General features: G+C 37.4%; 1 protein-coding gene across 2 annotated transcripts in view; it reads right to left on the bottom strand.

Annotated features, from left to right (window-relative positions):
• NETO2 (neuropilin and tolloid like 2) overlaps nt 1-18,930 on the bottom strand; it is a gene marked incomplete at both ends in the record, with an annotated part of 75,228 nt that overhangs the window by 17,540 nt on the left and 38,758 nt on the right. For both annotated transcript variants that reach the window (XM_079723358.1, XM_079723359.1), the window contains one exon: nt 13,750-13,978. In XM_079723358.1, coding sequence (XP_079579484.1) covers nt 13,750-13,978 — 229 coding nt within the window. The remainder of the gene's footprint in view (nt 1-13,749; nt 13,979-18,930) is intronic.

Genomic DNA, 18,930 nt, shown 5'->3' with positions numbered 1-18,930 from the left:
TAGCCAAAGCAATCTTGAGAACGAAAAATGGAGCTGGAGGAATCAGGCTCCCTGACTTCAGACTATACTACAAAGCTACAGTAATTAAGACAGTGTGGTACTGGCACAAAAACAGAAAGATAGATCAATGGAACAGGATAGAAAGCCCAGAGATAAACCCACGCACATATGGTCACCTTATCTTTGACAAAGGAGGCAGGAATGTACAGTGGAGAAAGGACAGTCTCTTCAATAAGTGGTTCTGGGAAAACTGGACAGGGACATGTAAAAGTATGAGACTAGATCACTCCCTAACACCATACACAAGAATAAGCTCAAAATGGATTAAAGACCTAAATGTAAGGCCAGACACTATCAAACTCTTAGAGGAAAACATAGGCAGAACACTCTATGACATAAATCACAGCAAGATCCTTTTTGACCCACCTCCTAGAGAAATGGAAATAAAGACAAAAATAAACACATGGGACCTAATGAAACTTAAAAGCTTTTGCCCAGCAAAGGAAACCATAAACAAGACCAAAAGACAACCCTCAGAATGGGAGAAAATATTTGCAAATGAAGCAACTGACAAAGGATTAATCTCCAAAATTTATAAGCAGCTCATGCAGCTCAATAACAAAAAAACAAACAACCTAATCCAAAAATGGGCAGAAGACCTAAATAGACATTTCTCCAGAGAAGATATATAGACTGCCAACAAACACATGAAAAGATGCTCAACGTCTTTACTCATTAGAGAAATGCAAATCAAAACTACAATGAGATATCATCTCACACCAGTCAGAATGGCCATCATCAAAAAATCTAGAAACAATAAATGCTGGAGAGGGTGTGGAAAAAAGGGATCACTCTTGCACTGCTGCTGGGAATGTGAATTGGTACAGCCACTATGGAGAATGGTATGGAGGTTCCTTAAAAAACTACAAATAGAACTACCATATGACCCAGCAATCCCACTACTGGGCATATACCCTGAGAAAACCATAAGTCAAAAAGAGTCATGTACCAAAATGTTCATAGCAGCCCTATTTACAATAGCCCGGAGATGGAAACAACCTAAGTGTCCATCATCGGATGAATGGGTAAAGAAGATGTGGCACATATATACAATGGAATATTACTCAGCCATAAAAAGAAACGAAATTGAGCTATTTGTAATGAGGTGGATGGACCTAGAGTCTGTCATACAGAGTGAAGTAAGTCAGAAAGAGAAAGACAAATACTGTATGCTGACACATATATATGGAATTTAAGAAAAAAAATGTCATGAAGAACCTAAGGGCAAGACAGGAATAAAGACACAGACCTACTAGAGAATGGACTTGAGGATATGGGAGGGGGAAGGGTAAGCTGTGACAAAGCGGAAGAGCGGCATGGACATATATACACTACCAAACGTAAGGTAGATAGCTAGTGGGAAGCAGCCGCATAGCACAGGGAGATCAGCTCGGTGCTTTGTGACCGCCTGGAGGGGTGCAATAGGGAGGGTGGGAGGGAGACGCAAAAGGGAGGGGATATGGGAACATAATGTATATGTGTAACTGATTAAATTTGTTATAAAAAAATAAAATAAAAAAATAAAATAAAATAAAAGAAACCCCCAGAGAGCTCCCTCTGTGAGGACACAGGGAGGACATGGAAGAATTTGGCCCTCTATGAACCAGGAAGAGGGCCATCTCCAGACAACAGTTCTGCTGGTGCCTTGATCTTGGACTTCCCAGCCTCCAGAACTGTGAGAAATAAATGTCTATTGTTTAAGCCAAAAAAAAAAAAAAAAAAAAAGAATCAATTTGGTAACAAACTCACAACATAAAGAGAAATAACTGAATAACTGGGACATCTAAAACACAAAAGGGGAGAAGGAAAAGGTCAGGACTCATATAGGCAAATAAAAACAAGATGTTATCAACAGAAACAAAGAGTATTTTAACTATGAGATATTTTATACAAACCTTATGGGAACAACAAAACATAAAAATAGAGGAAACTGAGAAAACATACTAGAAAATCAACAAACTAAAATGGCAGACAGAAACACAAGGAAAAAAACCACAATGGAGATATAGACCAACCAGAAAACAAAAAATAAAATGGCAGTACTATGTCCTCATTTATCAATAATCACCCTAAATGTAAACGGACTGAATTCACCAATCCAAAGGCACAGAGTGGCTGGACGAATTAAAAAGCAAGACCCAACTATATGCTGCCTCCAGGAGACTCACTCAGCTTTAAAGACAAACGTAGGCTCAAAGTGAAGGGATAGAAGATGATACTCCAAGCAAATGACAGCCATGGAAATCAGGTGTAGCCATACTCATATCAGATAAAACAGACGTCAAGCCAAAAAAGGTAACAAGAGACAAAGATGGACATTATATAATGATAAAGGGGACAATTCATCAAGAAGATGTAAGTTATTCATATATATGCTAACATAGGGGCACCAAATTATATAAAGCAATTATTAACAGACCTAAAGGGAGAAATTGACAGCAACACCATAATAGGGGATTTTAACACCCCACATACATCAAAGGATAGGTCATCCAGACAAAAAGTCAACAAGGAAAAGTACACCTAAATGAAAAGTTAGACCAGAGGACTTGATAGATTTGTACAAAACATTCTATCCAAATGCATACTCCTCAAGTGCACATGAAATACTCTCAAGGATAGACCATATGTTGGGACGCAAACAAATCTCAGCAAATTTAAGAATGAAATCATATCAAGTATCTTTTCTGAGCACAACACTATGAAATTAGATATCAACTAGAAGAAGAAAGCTGGAAAAATCATAAATTTGTGAAGACTAAACAAATGCTACTGAACAAGAATTAGATCAGCAAAAAACTCAAAGGAAAAATTTAAAAATACCTGAAAATAAATGAAAATGAAAATATGACATACCAAACCTATAGGGCTGCAGCAAAAGCAATACTAAGAGGGAAGGTTATAGTGATACAGGCCTACCCTGAGAAACATGAAAAATCTCAAATAAATCTAAACTTACATCTAAAGGAACTAGAAAAAGAAGAATGACTGAAGCCCAAAGTCAGTAGAAGGAAAGAACTAATGAAGATCAAAGCAGAAATAAGTGAAACAGAGACCAAAAAGACAATAGAAAAGATCAATGAAACTAACAGCTTGTCCTTTGAAAAGATAAAATTGACAAACTGTTTGCTAGACTATGAAAAAAAGAGAGAAGGCTCTGATAAAAGGAGAAATAACAAGGATACCACAGAAATATAAAGGATTATAAGAGAATATTATGAATAGTTCTATGACAACAAATTGGACAACCTAGAAGAAATGGACAAATTCTTAGAATATCCAATCTTCCAAGACTGAACCATAAAGAAATAGAAAATTTTAATAGACTCATCTCTAGTAAAGTGGTTGAAACAGTAAACAAAAATTCCCACCCAAACAGAAGTCCAGGACCAGACGGCTTTACAATGTGAATTCTACCAACCATTCAATGATTTAATACCTATCTCTCAATCTCTTCTAACAAATTAAAGAAGAGGGAATACTTCCTACTCATTCTACTAGATCAGCATTACCCTGATATCAAAACCAGCAAGGACACCACAAAAAAAATTATAGGTTCATCTCTGATGAACACAGATGCAAAAATACTCAATAAAATATTAGCAAACCATACATTAAAAGGATCATATACCATGATCAAGTGGGATTTACCCTAGGGAGGCAAGGGTGGTTCAACATCCATAAATTAATCAATGTGATACACCTCACGAACAAAATGAAGGATAAAAACCATATGATTATCTCAACAGATGAAGAAGCATCTGACAAGATTTAATACCCATTTATGACAAAAAACTCTCAATAAAATAGGTATAGAAGGCATGTACCAAAAACATAATAAAGGCCATATATGACAAATGCACATCTAACATCATACTCAACAATGAAAACTTAAAGCTATTCCTCTAATATCAGGAACAAGGCAAGGATACTCAATCTCGCTACTCTTATTCAACATAGTATTGGAAGTCCTAGCCAGAGCAATTAATCAAGAAGAATAAAAGGTATCCATATTGGAAAAGAAGAGGTAAAACTGTAACTATTTGTGGATGACATGATTTTATATACAGAATACTCTAAAAAATTCACCAGGGACTTCCCTGGTGGCAAAGTGGTTAAGAATCCACCTGCCAATGTAGCGGACATGGGTTCGAGCCCTGGTCTGGGAAGATCCTACATGCCGTGGAGCAACTATGCCTGTGCACCACAACTACTGAGCCTGCACTCTAGAGCCTACGAGCCACAACTACTGAGCCCACGTGCCACAACTGCTGAAACCCACATGCCCTAGAGCCCACACACTGCAACTACTGAGGCCTGTGCACTCTAGAGTCCATGAGTCACAACTACTGAGCCCGTGTGCCACAACTACTAAAGCCCGCAAGCCCTAGAGCCTGCACGCCACAACTAATGAAGCCCGCATGCTCTAGGGCCCATATGCCACAACTACTGAGCCCGCGTGCTGCAACTACTGAAGTCTGTGTGCCTAGAGTCCATGCTCCACAACAAGGGAAGCCACTGCAATAAGTCCACGCACCTCACCGAAGAGTAGCTGCCACTCGCCGCAACTAGAGAAAGCTCACATACAGCAATGAAGACCCAATGCAGCCAAATAAATAAATTAAATAAATAAATAAATAAAATTCAGGGACTTCCCTGGTGGCACAGGGGTTAAGACTCCACACTCCCAAGCATGGGGCCTGGGTTCAATCCCTGGTCAGGGAACTAGGTCCCACATGCATGCTGCAACTAAGGAGCTGGCAAGCCACAACTAAGACCCAGCGCAACCAAATAAAAAATGTTAAATATTTAAAAAAAACCTCACCAAAACCTTTTGGAAATAATAAATGAATATAGTAAAGTTGCAGGGTATAAATTCAACAATCTGGTGCATTTCTATACACTAATAACAAACTAACAGAAAGAGCAGTTAAGAAAAGAATCCCATTTACAATCACAACAAAGAGAATATAATACTTTAGCGTAAACTTAACTAAGGAGGTGTAAGACCTCTACACTGAAAACCATAAGACCTGTTAAAAGAAACTGAAGACACAAATTAATGGAAATATATTCTGTGCTCATGGACTGGAAGAATTAATATTGTTAAAATGTCCATACTACATAAAGCAAACTACAGATTCAATGCAATCCCTATCAAATGTCCCAAGGACATTTTCACAGAAACAGAACAAAAAATTGTAAAATTTATATGGAAACATAGAAGACCCCGAATAGTCAAAGCTATGCTGAGAAAAAAGAACAAAGCTGGAGGTATCACACTCCCTGATTTCAAATTATATTACAAAGCTACAGTATTCAAAGTAACATGTTATTTGTAGAAAACAGACACAGAGATTAATGGAACAGAACTGAGAGCCCAGAAATAAACCCACACATATATGAACAAGTAATTTACAACAAAGAAGCAAAGAACACACAATGTAGAAAGAATAGTCTCTTCAATAAATGGCACTGGGAAAACTGGGCAGCCACATGAAAAAGAATGAAACTAGACCACTACCTCACAACCCACACCCAAATCAACTCCAAATGGATTAAATACTTGAATGTAAGACCTGAAACCATAAAACTCCTTGATGAAAATAAGCAGTACACTCTTTGATCTTGGTCTTAGCAACGTTTTTCTGGATATGTCTCCTCAGGCAAGGGAAATAAAAGCAAAAATATAAAGTGAGACTAAATCCAACTAAAAAGCTTTTGTACAGGAGAGAAAACCAACAACAACATGAAAATACAACCTACTGAATAGAAGATATTTGCAAATCATATATCCAAGAAGGGGTTAATATCCAAAATAATAGAAATAACTCATACAACTCAACAAGAAAAAACAAACAACTGGATTAAAAAAATGGGCAGAGGTATTGAACAGACATTTTCCCAAAGAAGATATACAAATGGCCAACAGGCACATGCAAAAATGCTCAACATTACTAATTATTAGGGAAATGTAAATCAAAACAATGAGATATCACTCACACCAATCAGAATGGCTATTATCAAAAAGACAAGAGATAATAAATGTTAGAGAGGATGTGAAGAAAAGGGAACCCTCATACAGTGTTGGAAGAAATGTAAATTGTTGTAGCCATTATGGAAAAAAGTATGGAGATTTGTCAAAAAATTAAGAACCAGAACTACCATATGATCCAGCTATTCCACTTCTGGGTATTTATCCAAAGAATAAGACTAATTTGAAAAGATTTATGCACCTGTGTTCATCACGTCATTATTTACAATAGCCAAGATATGGAAAGAACCAAAGCCCTACTGATGGAGGAATGGATAAAGAATATGTGGTATATATATATATATATATATATTCAATTGAATACTACTCAACCATAAGAAAAGATGAAATCTTACCATTTGCAACATGGATAGACCTTGAGGGTATTACGCTAAGTGAGATAAGTCAGATGAAGAAAGACAAATACCATATGATTTCACTCATATGTGGATTATAAACAAAGAGACAAACAAACAAAGAACAGATCAAACCAATCCAAACCAAAACCACAGATACAGAGAACAGAGTAGTAGTTATGGAGGGTGGGGAGGGCAAATGGGTAAAGGGGGTCAACTGTATGGTGACAGATGGAAACTAAACTTTGGTGGTGAGCATGCTGTAGGGTATACAGAAATCAAAATATAATACTGTACACATGAAACATGTTATAAATTAATAAAAAAACTTGTTACCAAATTTAAAAACATAGAGGAAAAGCTTCATAATGTTGTCTTTGGCAATGATTTCTGGATTATGACACCCAAAGCACAGACAAAAAAAGAAAAAATAGACAAATTGAACTATATCAAACTTTTGTATCTCAAAGTACACAATCAAGACAGTGAAAAGATAATGCACAGAATGTGAAAAAATACTTGCTAATCATGTATTTGATGAGAGATTAATATTCAGAATACATAAAGAACTTCTACAACTTAACAAAAAAACAAAAGCCAAGTCAAATGGCTATTATCAAAAAAACAAAAAATAAAGTTTTGGTGAGGATGGGGACCAACCCTGCTGCATTGCTGGAGGGAATGTAAAATGGCACAGCTGTGAAAACAGTTGGTGGTCCTTTAAAATTTAAATATAGAATATCCATATGATCTATAAATTTTTTTTTTTTTTTTTTTTTTTTTTGCAGTACGTGGGCCTCTCACTCTTGTGGCCTCTCCCATTGCGGAGCACAGGCTCCGGACACACAGGCTCAGCGGCCATGGCTCATGGGTCCAGCCACTCCACTGCATGTGGGATCTTCCCAGACTGGGGCACGAAGCCGTGGTCCCCTGCATCGGCAGGCGGACTCTCAACCACTGCGCCACCAGGGAAGCCCCTGATCTAGCAATTCTACTTCTAGGCATAGTATATACTGCAAAGAACTGAAAGCAGAGACTCAAAGAGATAACTGTATACTAATGTTCATAGCAGCTTTATTCATAATAGCCTACAAGTAGAAACAACTCAATTGTTCATCAACAGATGAAAGGATAAACAAAAATGTGGTATTATACGCATATGGAATATTATTCAGCCTTAAAAAGGACTGAAATTCTTAGAAACGTTATGCTAAGTAAAATAAGTCAGATGCAAAAGGACAAATATTCCATTTATATGAGGTAGCCAGAATAGGGAAATTCATGGAGATAGAAAGCAGAATAGAGGTTACCTGGGGGTGGGGGAATAGGGGCATGGGAGTTATTATTAAATGGGTATGGAGTTTCAATTTGGGATGTTACATAAGTTCCAGAAATGGATAGTGGTGATGGTTGTACGATGTTGTGAATGTACTTAGCGCCACTGAATTGTACACTTAAAAATGGCTGAGGGTGCATTTTATCATAATTAAAAAATATATACAACCATTCTGGAAGGGTATTTGGCAAACTATGAAAGATTTACATCCTTTTACATCAGTAATCCCACTTCTAGGAATCTATCCAGAGGATATACCTCCAAGAATATGAAAATACATATGCATAACATTATTCATTGCAACAGTATGCTTGTAATTGCAAAATACTGTAAATAACCCATATGCCCATAAACTGAATGACTGAATAAAGTATGTACACACAATGTACTACAGGGTTGGCCAAAAGGTTCATTTTTTTCTGTAAGGTGGCTCTAGTAGCACTTAGTTGTCTTTAACTTCATTTGAAACAATTTTGTTAGATTGTGACAGCTGTCGTATCAGTGTGCATTTAAAAAAAGACTTAACAAAATTGGTGAATTTTTGTGTAGCCATTTTAATATTGAAGATGAAAGAAAAAAAGCAACATTTTCAGCATATTATGCTTTATTATTTCAAGAAAGGTAAAAACGCAACTGAAACGCAAAAAAAGATTTTTGCCAGTATATGGAGAAGGTGCTGTGACTAATCAAACATGTCAAAAGTGGTTTGTGAAGTTTTGTGCTGGAGATTTCTCGCTGGACGATGCTCCACAGTCGGTAGACCAGTTGTAGTGATCAAATTGAGAGATTGAGAACAATCAATGTTATACAATGCGGGAGATAGCCAACATACTCAAAATATCCAAATCAAGCACTGAAAATCATTTGCACCAGCCTGGTTATGTTAATTGCTTTGACATTTGGGTTCTACATAAGCTGAGCGAAAAAAACCTTCTTGACTGTATTTCCACATGTGATTCTGTACTTGAATGTAATGAAAATGTTCCATTTCTAAAACAAATTGTAATGGGCGATGAAAAGTGGATACTGTACAATAATGTGGAACAGAAGAGATCGTGGGGCAAGCGAAATGAAACACTACCAACCACAGCAAAGGCTGGTCTTCATCCAAAGAATGTGATGTTGTGTATACGGTAGGATTGGAAGGGAGTCCTCTATTATGAGCTCCTTCCAGAAAACCAAACGATTAATTCCAACAAGTACTGCTCCCAATTAGACCAAATGAAAGCGGCACTCGACAAAAAGCATCCAGAATTAGTCAACAGAAAATGCATAATCTTCCATCAGGATAACGCAAGACCACGTGTTTCTTTGATGACCAGGCAAAAACTGTTACAGCCTGGCTGGGAAGTTCTGATTCATCCACCGCATTCATCAGACATTGCACCTTCAGATTTCCATTTATTTAGGTCTTTACAAAATTCTCTTAATAGAAAAACTTTCAATTCCCTGGAAGACTGTAAAAGGCACCAGAACAGTTCTTTGTTCAAAAAGATAAAAAGTTTTGGGAAGATGGAATTATGAAGTTGCCTGAAAAATGGCAGAAGGTAGTGGAACAAAAGGATGAATATGTTGTTCAATAAAGTTCTTGGTGAAAATGAAAAATATGTCTTTTATTTTTACTTAAAAACCAAAGGCACTTTTTGGCCAACCCAATAACTATGGAGTTGTAAATAATAAAGATGATCTCTATGAACTGATATGGAGTGATTTCCAGGATATACTGTTAAGTGAAAGAAGCAAAGTGCAAAGAGTATAATATGCTTCCCATGTAAGAAAAAAGAAGCTATGAGAAAATACACGTGTATCAGCTCTTTTGTGTAAAAAGAAATGCATGATGGATACACCAGGGACTAATGTGATTAGTTACCAGCAGAGAGTTGGTAGGAATGGAGTGCAAAGAATTGGGGGGTGGGACTGGCACAGGAGAGGTGAGAAAGGAACAATATTTGAGTGTATCTTTTTGTAGAGCTCTCTTTGAATAATGGCAATATTCCAGGTACTCTGAAAATAAAAATAATTTAAAGTAACCATGATGAGGGCGGGGGGACACAAAACAAAATATAAACAGTCACAACAGTCACAAATGAACCTAAGAGTACTACAGATGAACCACACGCAAAGGAGAGAGGAAGATAACTAACCTAAGTAAATGGAACACCATATTTTGAGAGCATGGCTCAAGATAAAAAGAACTGCACACAAATAGTGTACTCTGTTAGGAAGTTTCTAACAGGGATATGGGTTAGCAATCCAAAAATTACTTTATGTGTATCCTAGGATTGAACAAATAAATATACCATGGATATTTAGAGCCAGATTTCTCACTAGAAGAGAAGGAAAGGGATTTTTGGAAACATGCTTGGTTCTAAGGCTTGGGCAAGGAAAACACAAGCTGAGCCTGGTTCAGCCTATGGAACAGAAAGTAAGGAAGTGATTAAAAAAAATAATGGGCTTATCCAAAGAGTACAGGAGGCAACCTAAAGGAGCTCCCAATGGCCAAAGCTGGGACTCTGAGCAATAAAGTAACTTTTATTATAGAGTAATGTATATATATATATATTATATATAAAATAATAGAGTCAAATGAGCTCATACTGACACAAGTAACTGAATAAATCAATGAAGGAAAAAGAACAACTCTTCTTCACAGAATTATAATTAAGTGTAGAAGGAATGATGGAAACAGAAAACCACCATTAGGTAAATACTGCAGCAATAACTATTACAGGCAGAAGTCATTAACAGAGGCTAAAACTAGTGAGCAAAAGGATATTTGCATACTCTCAAAGAAACTTATTAGAAAGGAAAAATTATTGTTTATAGCAGAGAAATGTGGCAAACAATACCTTAAGGAAGTGACCCAAGTTAGTGTAAGGCAAACCACATTATGTACCCTACCTCACTGGTATGATGTACTGAGAAAGGTGGAATGTGATTTCTATGGTATTCTCGACAGAAATGCATAACCTCAATTGAATCCATGAGAGAACATCAGACAAACCTAAACCAATGGGCATTCTACTAAGTAGCTGGCCAGTGCTCTTCAAAGCCATCCAGGTCATTAAAGACTGAGGAAGTGTCACAAATGGAAGAGACTAAAGGAGACATGACAATTAAAGGCAGTGTGGGATCCTGGATCAGAAAAGGACATTATGGTGAAAAACTGAAACCATTTCCACTAAGATCAGGAACAAGACAAGGCTGCCCACTCTCACCACTCTTATTCAACATAGTTTTGGAAGTTTTAGCCACAGCAATCAGAGAAGAAAAGGAAATAAAAGGAATCCAAATTGGAAAAGAAGAAGTAAAGCTGTCACTGTTTGCAGATGACATGATACTATACATAGAGAATCCTAAAGATGCTACCGAAAAACTACTAGAGCTAATCAATGAATTTGGTAAAGTAGCAGGATACAAAATTAATGCACAGAAATCTCTGGCATTCCTGTACACTAATGATGAAAACTCTGAAAATGAAATCAAGAAAACACTCCCATTTACCATTGCAACAAAAAGAATAAAATATCTAGGAATAAACCTACCTAAGGAGACAAAAGACCTGTATGCAGAAAATTATAAGACACTGATGAAAGAAATTAAAGATGATACAAATAGATGGAGAGATATACCATGCTCCTGGATTGGAAGAATCAATATTGTGAGAATGACTCTACTACCCAAAGCAATCTACAGATTCAATGCAATCCCTATCAAACTACCACTGGCATTTTTCACAGAACTAGAACAAAAAATTTCACAATTTGTTTGGAAAAACAAAAGACCCCGAATAGCCAAAGCAATCTTGAGAACGAAAAACGGAGCCGGAGGAATCAGGCTCCCTGACTTCAGACTATACTACAAAGCTACAGTAATTAAGACAGTGTGGTACTGGCATAAAAACAGAAAGATAGATCAGTGGAGCAAGATAGAAAGCCCAGAGATAAACCCACGCACATATGGCCAACTTATCTTTGACAAAGGAGGCAGGAATGTACAGTGGAGAAAGGACAGCCTCTTCAATAAGTGGTGCTGGGAAAACTGGACAGGGACATGTAAAAGTATGAGATTAGATCATTCCCTAACACCATACACAAAAATAAGCTCAAAATGGATTAAAGAGCTAAATGTAAGGCCGGAAACTATCAAACTCTTAGAGGAAAACATAGGTAGAATACTCTATGACATAAATCACAGCAAGATCCTTTTGGACCCACCTCCTAGAGAAATGGAACTAAAAACAAAGATAAACAAATGGGACCTAATGAAACTTCAAAGCTTTTGCACAGCAAAGGAAACGATAAACAAGACCAAAAGACAACCCTCAGAATGGGAGAAAATATTTGCAAATGAAGCAACTGACAAAGGATTAATCTCCAAAATTTATAAACAGCTCATGCAGCTCAATAGCAAAAAAACAAACAACCCAATCCAAAAATGGGCAAAAGACTTAAATAGGCATTTCTCCAAAGAAGATATTCAGACTGCCAACAAACACATGAAAGAATGCTCAACATCATTAATTATTAGAGAAATGCAAATCAAAACTACAATGAGATATCATCTCACACCAGTCAGAATGGCCATCATCAAGAAATCTAGAAACAATAAATGCTGGAGAGGGTGTGGAAAAAAGGGAACACTCTTGCACTGCTGGTGGGAATGTGAATTGGTACAGCCACTATGGAGAACAGTATGGAGGTTCCTTAAAAAACTAAAGATAGAACTACCATATGACCCAGCAATCCCACTACTAGGCATATACCCTGAGACAACCATAATTCAAAAAGAGACATGTACCAAAATGTTCATTGCAGCTCTATTCACAATAGCCTGGAGCTGGAAACAACCTAAGTGTCCATCATCGGATGAATGGATAAAGAAGATGTGGCACATATATACAATGGAATATTACTCAGCCATAAAAAGAAACGAAACTGAGCTATTTGTAATGAGGTGGATAGACCTAGAGTCTGTCATACAGAGTGAAGTAAGTCAGAAAGAGAAAGACAAATACCGTATGCTAACACATATATATGGAATTAAAAAAAAAATGTCATGAAGAACCTAGGGGTAAAACGGGAATAAAGACACAGACCTACTTGAGAATGGACTTGAGGATATGGGGAGGGGGAAGGGTAAGCTGTGACAAAGCGAAAGAGAGGCATGGACATATATACACTACCAAACGTAAGGTAGATAGCTAGTGGGAAGCAGCCGCAGAGCACAGGGAGATCAGCTCGGTGCTTTGTGACCGCCTGGAGGGGTGGGATGGGGAGGGTGGGAGGGAGGGAGATGCATGAGGGAAGGGATGTGGGAACAGATGTATATGTATGACTGATTCACTTTGTTATAAAGCAGAAAGTAATAAAATAAATAAATAAATAAATAAATAAATAAATAAATAAAAGAAAAGGACATTAATGGGAAAACTACTGACTTCTCAGTAAGATCTCTAAACTGGTTAATAATATTCCATCAGTGTTAATATTCAGTTTTCCTACGGTTTTGTAAGATGTTAACATTAAGGGAATCTGAGCGAAGGGCACAGGAGAACTCTACTATTTTTACAACTTTCTATAAGCTTAAAATTACTTTAAAAGTTTTAAAAAAAACAGTCAATCTAAATCTTTGGGGAACATGGTTTGATGGATTCACATTATTCACCAAGCTGAAGTCATACTACTGATAATTATTTTTAATTTTGAAAATCTTGAGAGAAGTCTCCACTTTTTGCACTCCCTATCATATGTTTATATCTTTATAATAGGTAGTGTTTCAACTTATGCATTACCATGTCTTTTTTCACACATGACAGTCAGTTCCTTAAGAATACATACTAAGACCTAGTTACTTCTACATTCTGTGACTAGCAGTCTTTGTCTAAAGGAAATGCTCCATAATTGTATTCTGAATAAATGATTAAGTAAAAGATCCCAATGCTATAGGAATTATTTACTTACGCTCCACAAAGGAAGTAAAGAGCATTCTGAACCTGCTAAGCCGACTACCTTCATCAGCCCACATCCGTATCACCCCAACTCCTGTTTTAAGCATTACATCATTGGCCACAGTGCTGCAAAACTTGGCCTTCAGATTTTCAATAGAACTGCTCCCATCGTAGACTGCAACGAAGTTTCTCTTGCATTCATTTGAGTGCTCCATTTGATAATCTAGGAACCTCAAATAAATCTGTAACATGAAAACAAAGAAAAACAGTGCTTTTAAAAAGATACATTAAATTTTCTAGTTCTATTATCAAATCAATATGTAAGTTGACTGCATTGAGTTATAACACCTGACAGAAAAACAATAGCTAAAAGGATGATGCCTAAGTAGGTAAAAGAACTAAGACTAATGGTCTGTTTCTTTGGTTGTCTTAATAATGAAATCAAGCATTAAGGAACCTAAAGTTTGTGCTGTGTCTGTAAAGAGAAATTTTTTGCTCCATGAAAGCATGAGTATCTTACATATTTTCCTTGTTATAAAAGCAAACTCTTGGTACTGAGAAACTGGGAAAATGAAGAATTCTATTACTCTAACAATTATTGTGATAAACCTTTTTTTCTTCACATTAAAAAAAATTATTTTATTTATTTATTTTTGGCTGTGTTGGGTCTTCGTTGCTGCGCGCGCTTTCTCTAGTTGCAGCGAGTGGGGGCTACTCTCGTTGCAGGGCCCGTGCTTCTCATTATGGTGGTTTCTCTTGTTGCAGAGCATAGGCTCTAGGCATGTGGGCTTCAGCAGTTATGGTGCACGGGCTTAGTTGTTCCGCGGCATGTGGGATCTTCCCGCACCAGGGATTGAACCCATGTCCCCTGCATTGGCAGGTGGATTCTTAACCACTGCACCACCAGGGAAGTCGCTCTTCACATTTTCAAAACCTAAGTTTAATTGTAAGATACATACATTCTGCTTTTGCTGTAACACATCAAAACTTATCTATACTCTTCATAACTGTAATCATTCCCATGACGTCTTGTCATTTATTTACCCACTATCTCACTGTTGCACATTTAAGTGGTTTTAAGATTTTACTCCATAAATTAACACTTTCTACATTTTCAGTCAGAAAGATTTAAACTGGAGTTTCAAAATAAGCACTATTATAGTTTTCTATTTTGCTTAGTATCCCCCTTCCTCAAATTTTATAGGCAGCTTGCTACCTGGCACTAAGCTATTCTTAAAATGTGCCTGACCCATTCTTATTTGAAGAGTTCCATTAGATTGTAGGCTTAGAAAGACCTTGAGCGAAATCTCCGTAAGAACAGAATGAAATAGGTATTATTCTTTATGGGCTGGGAGGAAACTAAGGCTCACAGGGATTAAGGAACTTGCCCAAGGTTACTTAGGGCGAGAATTTGAACCTAGGTTGCTCTGACTCTTAAACTGTACGTTCTTCCCATTCCCTGGCATGCCTGCACACACACACACACACACACACACACACACACACACATACATACTCTCTCATACACAGTTCACCTTTTGGCTCTACTTGTTCATAGGTAACTCTACAATTAAAATAATATTTTAGTGAATGAAGAATAAAGACTTCTTTGATTGCCACTGGAGACATCTAGTGGGTATTCACCTGCTGGTTGCTATCTTGGAGGTAGCAGTATGATGCCACACCCGTTCTTTATTTTAAAGGGCTTCATAAAACAAAAATGTCAGATATTTTTCCCCCTAAAATACTTTAAGGACATAAAACTAAGAACAAAAACTCAAAAATACAGCTCAGAGTTAAATTTTGACTAGTAACTTTGGCTTATTTGAAATGACCAATTAGCCACTTTCAGGAGACTGGTGGAAAATCACCAGTAATGGATTTCCATTTCAAAATTTCATAAAACCTCCAAAAATATATTTTAACACAGAAGCAATATGTTTGCTTAAAATATATTTGTTTTCATTACTTTCTTCATCATTCATATAACCAAAACATACTGCCCATGGTTCTCTGGCAGTATCACTACTACTGTAATTATTTGTCTTCTCCATTAGATTGTATGGTCTTCTAATGAGCGTATCACATGCTAATTCTATCCAATACAATTCTTGCTGAGAGCAATTAAAGAAAAAGTGAGTAGGTTTATAAAACCTAGTTTGGTAGAGCTAAATACCAGGAAAATAATCAAGAAGTCTGAAGTATTTACTTTTTTTTTTTAAACTGAAGAAACATGGTACTTGTATAAGGCCATAGTAAATGCTCTTTAAATATATAACTTTTAAAAGTCAAGGTTTTAAGGCAAGTCATATGACAAGAATGACATTCTTTTCTATTGTGAATACATTTAAATACTGGTTAATAGTTTAATTCAACTGATCTTCAGAAAATATTTCTAACAATATGAGGCTGACAAATTGCAATGGGTAGAGGGGGACACAAACTACTCTTCTCTCACCTAAATTGCAGAAGACAACATCTTTTACTACACATAAACACTCTTGGCCTCTTACCCACTCCTATACCCTCCCCAGGGAAGTGAAGAGAGTCACTTGGATGGGGGGGGAATTTGGTCCCTTTTTCCTTCCCTCTTTCCCTGGACCAGCGAGTATGAGAAACAGTGACCTGGGTAAGTGGGTCTCTTCTGCAGATGCACTTTCCCTGGATGGGATGGTCCAGTCTAGACTGAGGTAGGAGGTGGACCTAGTGGGTAGGGAATTAGCAAGTCTAGTTTGATTCTCTCACTAAGCTGCTTCTCCTAGCCTTTAGTGTAATAAAGGGGCTAGTCTGAATCTCCATGTTCTCAATTGGTTCATAACTCCAGTGGGGAAAAAATGCTTTTTACTAGAGCCCCCAAAGGCCCCCAAAGAAATGCAATGAAATCCTCAGAAAGCTGTTATTTTTATGGAAAGGCCACTGATAAAAATAGACTAAAACACTACTTACATACTCAAACACCAATGACTTCTTTTGTATATATAAGTGAATATTTCTTCAACATCATCCATTAACTAGTTTACCCCATTTTGAGTACTCAAGGGTTATGGTGGTCTTTCATATTTTTTCTTTTAAAGTACTTAAATAAAATCATCTGCTTACTTTCTTATTTAACACAATTTAAAAATTTTGACCCACTTTTTACAAAATAAATTTATTTATTTATTTTGGCTGTGTTGGGTCTTCGTTGTGGCACGCCCACGTGCATCCTCCAGTTGCAGTGAGCGGGGGCTACTCTTCGTTGCGGTGCGAGGGCTTCTCACTGCAGTGGCTTCTCTTGTTGCGGAGCACAGGCTCTAGGCGTGTGGGCTTCAGTAGTTGTGGCACTCAGGCTCAGCAGTTGTGGCTCACGGGCCCTAGAGCATGTGGGCTCAGTAGTTGTGGCTTGTGGGCTCTAGAGCGCAGGCTCAGTAGTTGTGGCACACGGGCTTAGTTGCTCCATGGCATGTGGGATCTTCCCAGACCAGGGCTCAAACCCGTGTCCCCTGCACTGGCAGGCAGATTCTTAACCACTGCGCCACTGGGGAAGTCCCTTGATCCACTTTCCATGTCAACTGTGAACAGTATTTTTTATGTTAACTTAAAAAAATCGACTTTTATTAATAAAAAGTAACATTCTCCACTATTCAACATTCTAGGTCACACTCCTAAAAAACTTACAAATATAGAATCATTTCTTCACAAAGTATTTCAAGAAAGAGCAAGATCTAAAGTATTAATTTCACTTAAGCATTTAAATACTTAACTATTAAATATGGTCAAAAAACCCCACCTCTGTACATTCATCCCTCAGTATCCATGGGGAACTGGTCCTAGAAAGGACCTGATCTGGATACCAAAATCTGCAGATGCTCAAGTCCCATAGTCAGCCCTCTGTATTTGTGCTTCTGTATTGTGTAGTACTGTAATATTTATTGAAAAGAATCTGTATATAAGTGAACCTGTGCAGTTCAATTCTGTGTACAACTGACCCTCGAACAACGTGGATTTGAACTGTGCAGGTCCACTTATATGGATTTTACTCAATAAATATATACTACAGTACTACAGTCTGTAGTTGGTTGAATCTGAAGATGCGGAACCTCAGATACAGAGGGCTGACTATAAAGTTATACTCAAAATTTCAACTGCAAGCAGGTTGGTAGCCCTATCCCCTGTGTTGTTCAAGTGTCAACTGTACAGCTAAAGCCTTCTATGTCCCCATTATCTTTCCTACACAACCCATCCTAAGTATAATTTTTATAATTCCTATGTACAGCTTTAGATTTTTAAACTTATATATCTATAAAAAATATATAGTATTTTTTGTATATTTTCTTTTTTGTATATTTTAAAATCTTGGATCAACTGTAGAAATGAGTCACTATCCATTTTCCTTGTGGACATTTAGCTTGCTTCCACTTTTTAAAATATTAAATACTGCTGTAAACATTCTTGTATTCTCGTTATGCTCTCATACGATGAGTATCTGGGTATTTATCTAGAAGCAGGGTTGCTGTATTGTAGGACATAACAATTTTCAGCTTTACCAGAGCATGCCAAATGACTTTCCAAAGTGGCTGTAGCAATTTATTCTTCCAAAGTAAGTTAAGAGAATTTCAGTTCCTCAATCCTTGCTGACACTTGGTCACAAGACATTCAGTCACGTCTCAAGTAATATATAATAAAATCCTCTGACAAATGCAGAGTCAAGCGACAGCCACCATAATCAAGAAGTTCCATCACCCCCTCCCCCAAATTCCCTCCTGCTGCTCCTCAGCAGGCGAAATCCATCTTCAATCTTGTTTCCTGGCGACCAATGACCTTTTGCTGTCGTTCCACCTTTCCCATATAAATAAAAAAAAATTTTTTTTTTTGGCTGTGCTGGGTCTTCATTGCTGCACATGGGCTTTTCTCTAGTTGCAGTGAGCAGGGGCTACTCTTCGTTGTGATGCGTGGGCTTCCCATTGTGATGGCTTCTCTTGTGGGCCCGAGTGCACAGGCTTCAGTAGTTGTGGTATGTGGGCTCAGTAGTTGTGGCTCGTGGGCTCTAGAGCACAGGCTCAGTAGTTGTGGCACACACGCTTAGTTGCCCTACGGCATGTGGAATCTTCCCGGATGAGGGATCAAACCTGTGTCCCCTGCATTGGCAGGTGGATTCTTAACCACTGGACCACCAGGGAAGTCCTAAGTAAAAATTTTATACAAATAAAATCAC

The sequence above is a fragment of the Hyperoodon ampullatus genome (assembly GCF_949752795.1).
Source record: "Hyperoodon ampullatus genome assembly, chromosome: 18".
In the NCBI taxonomy this organism is placed as follows: domain Eukaryota; kingdom Metazoa; phylum Chordata; class Mammalia; order Artiodactyla; family Ziphiidae; genus Hyperoodon; species Hyperoodon ampullatus.
This window is presented reverse-complemented; position numbering and strand designations above follow the sequence as displayed.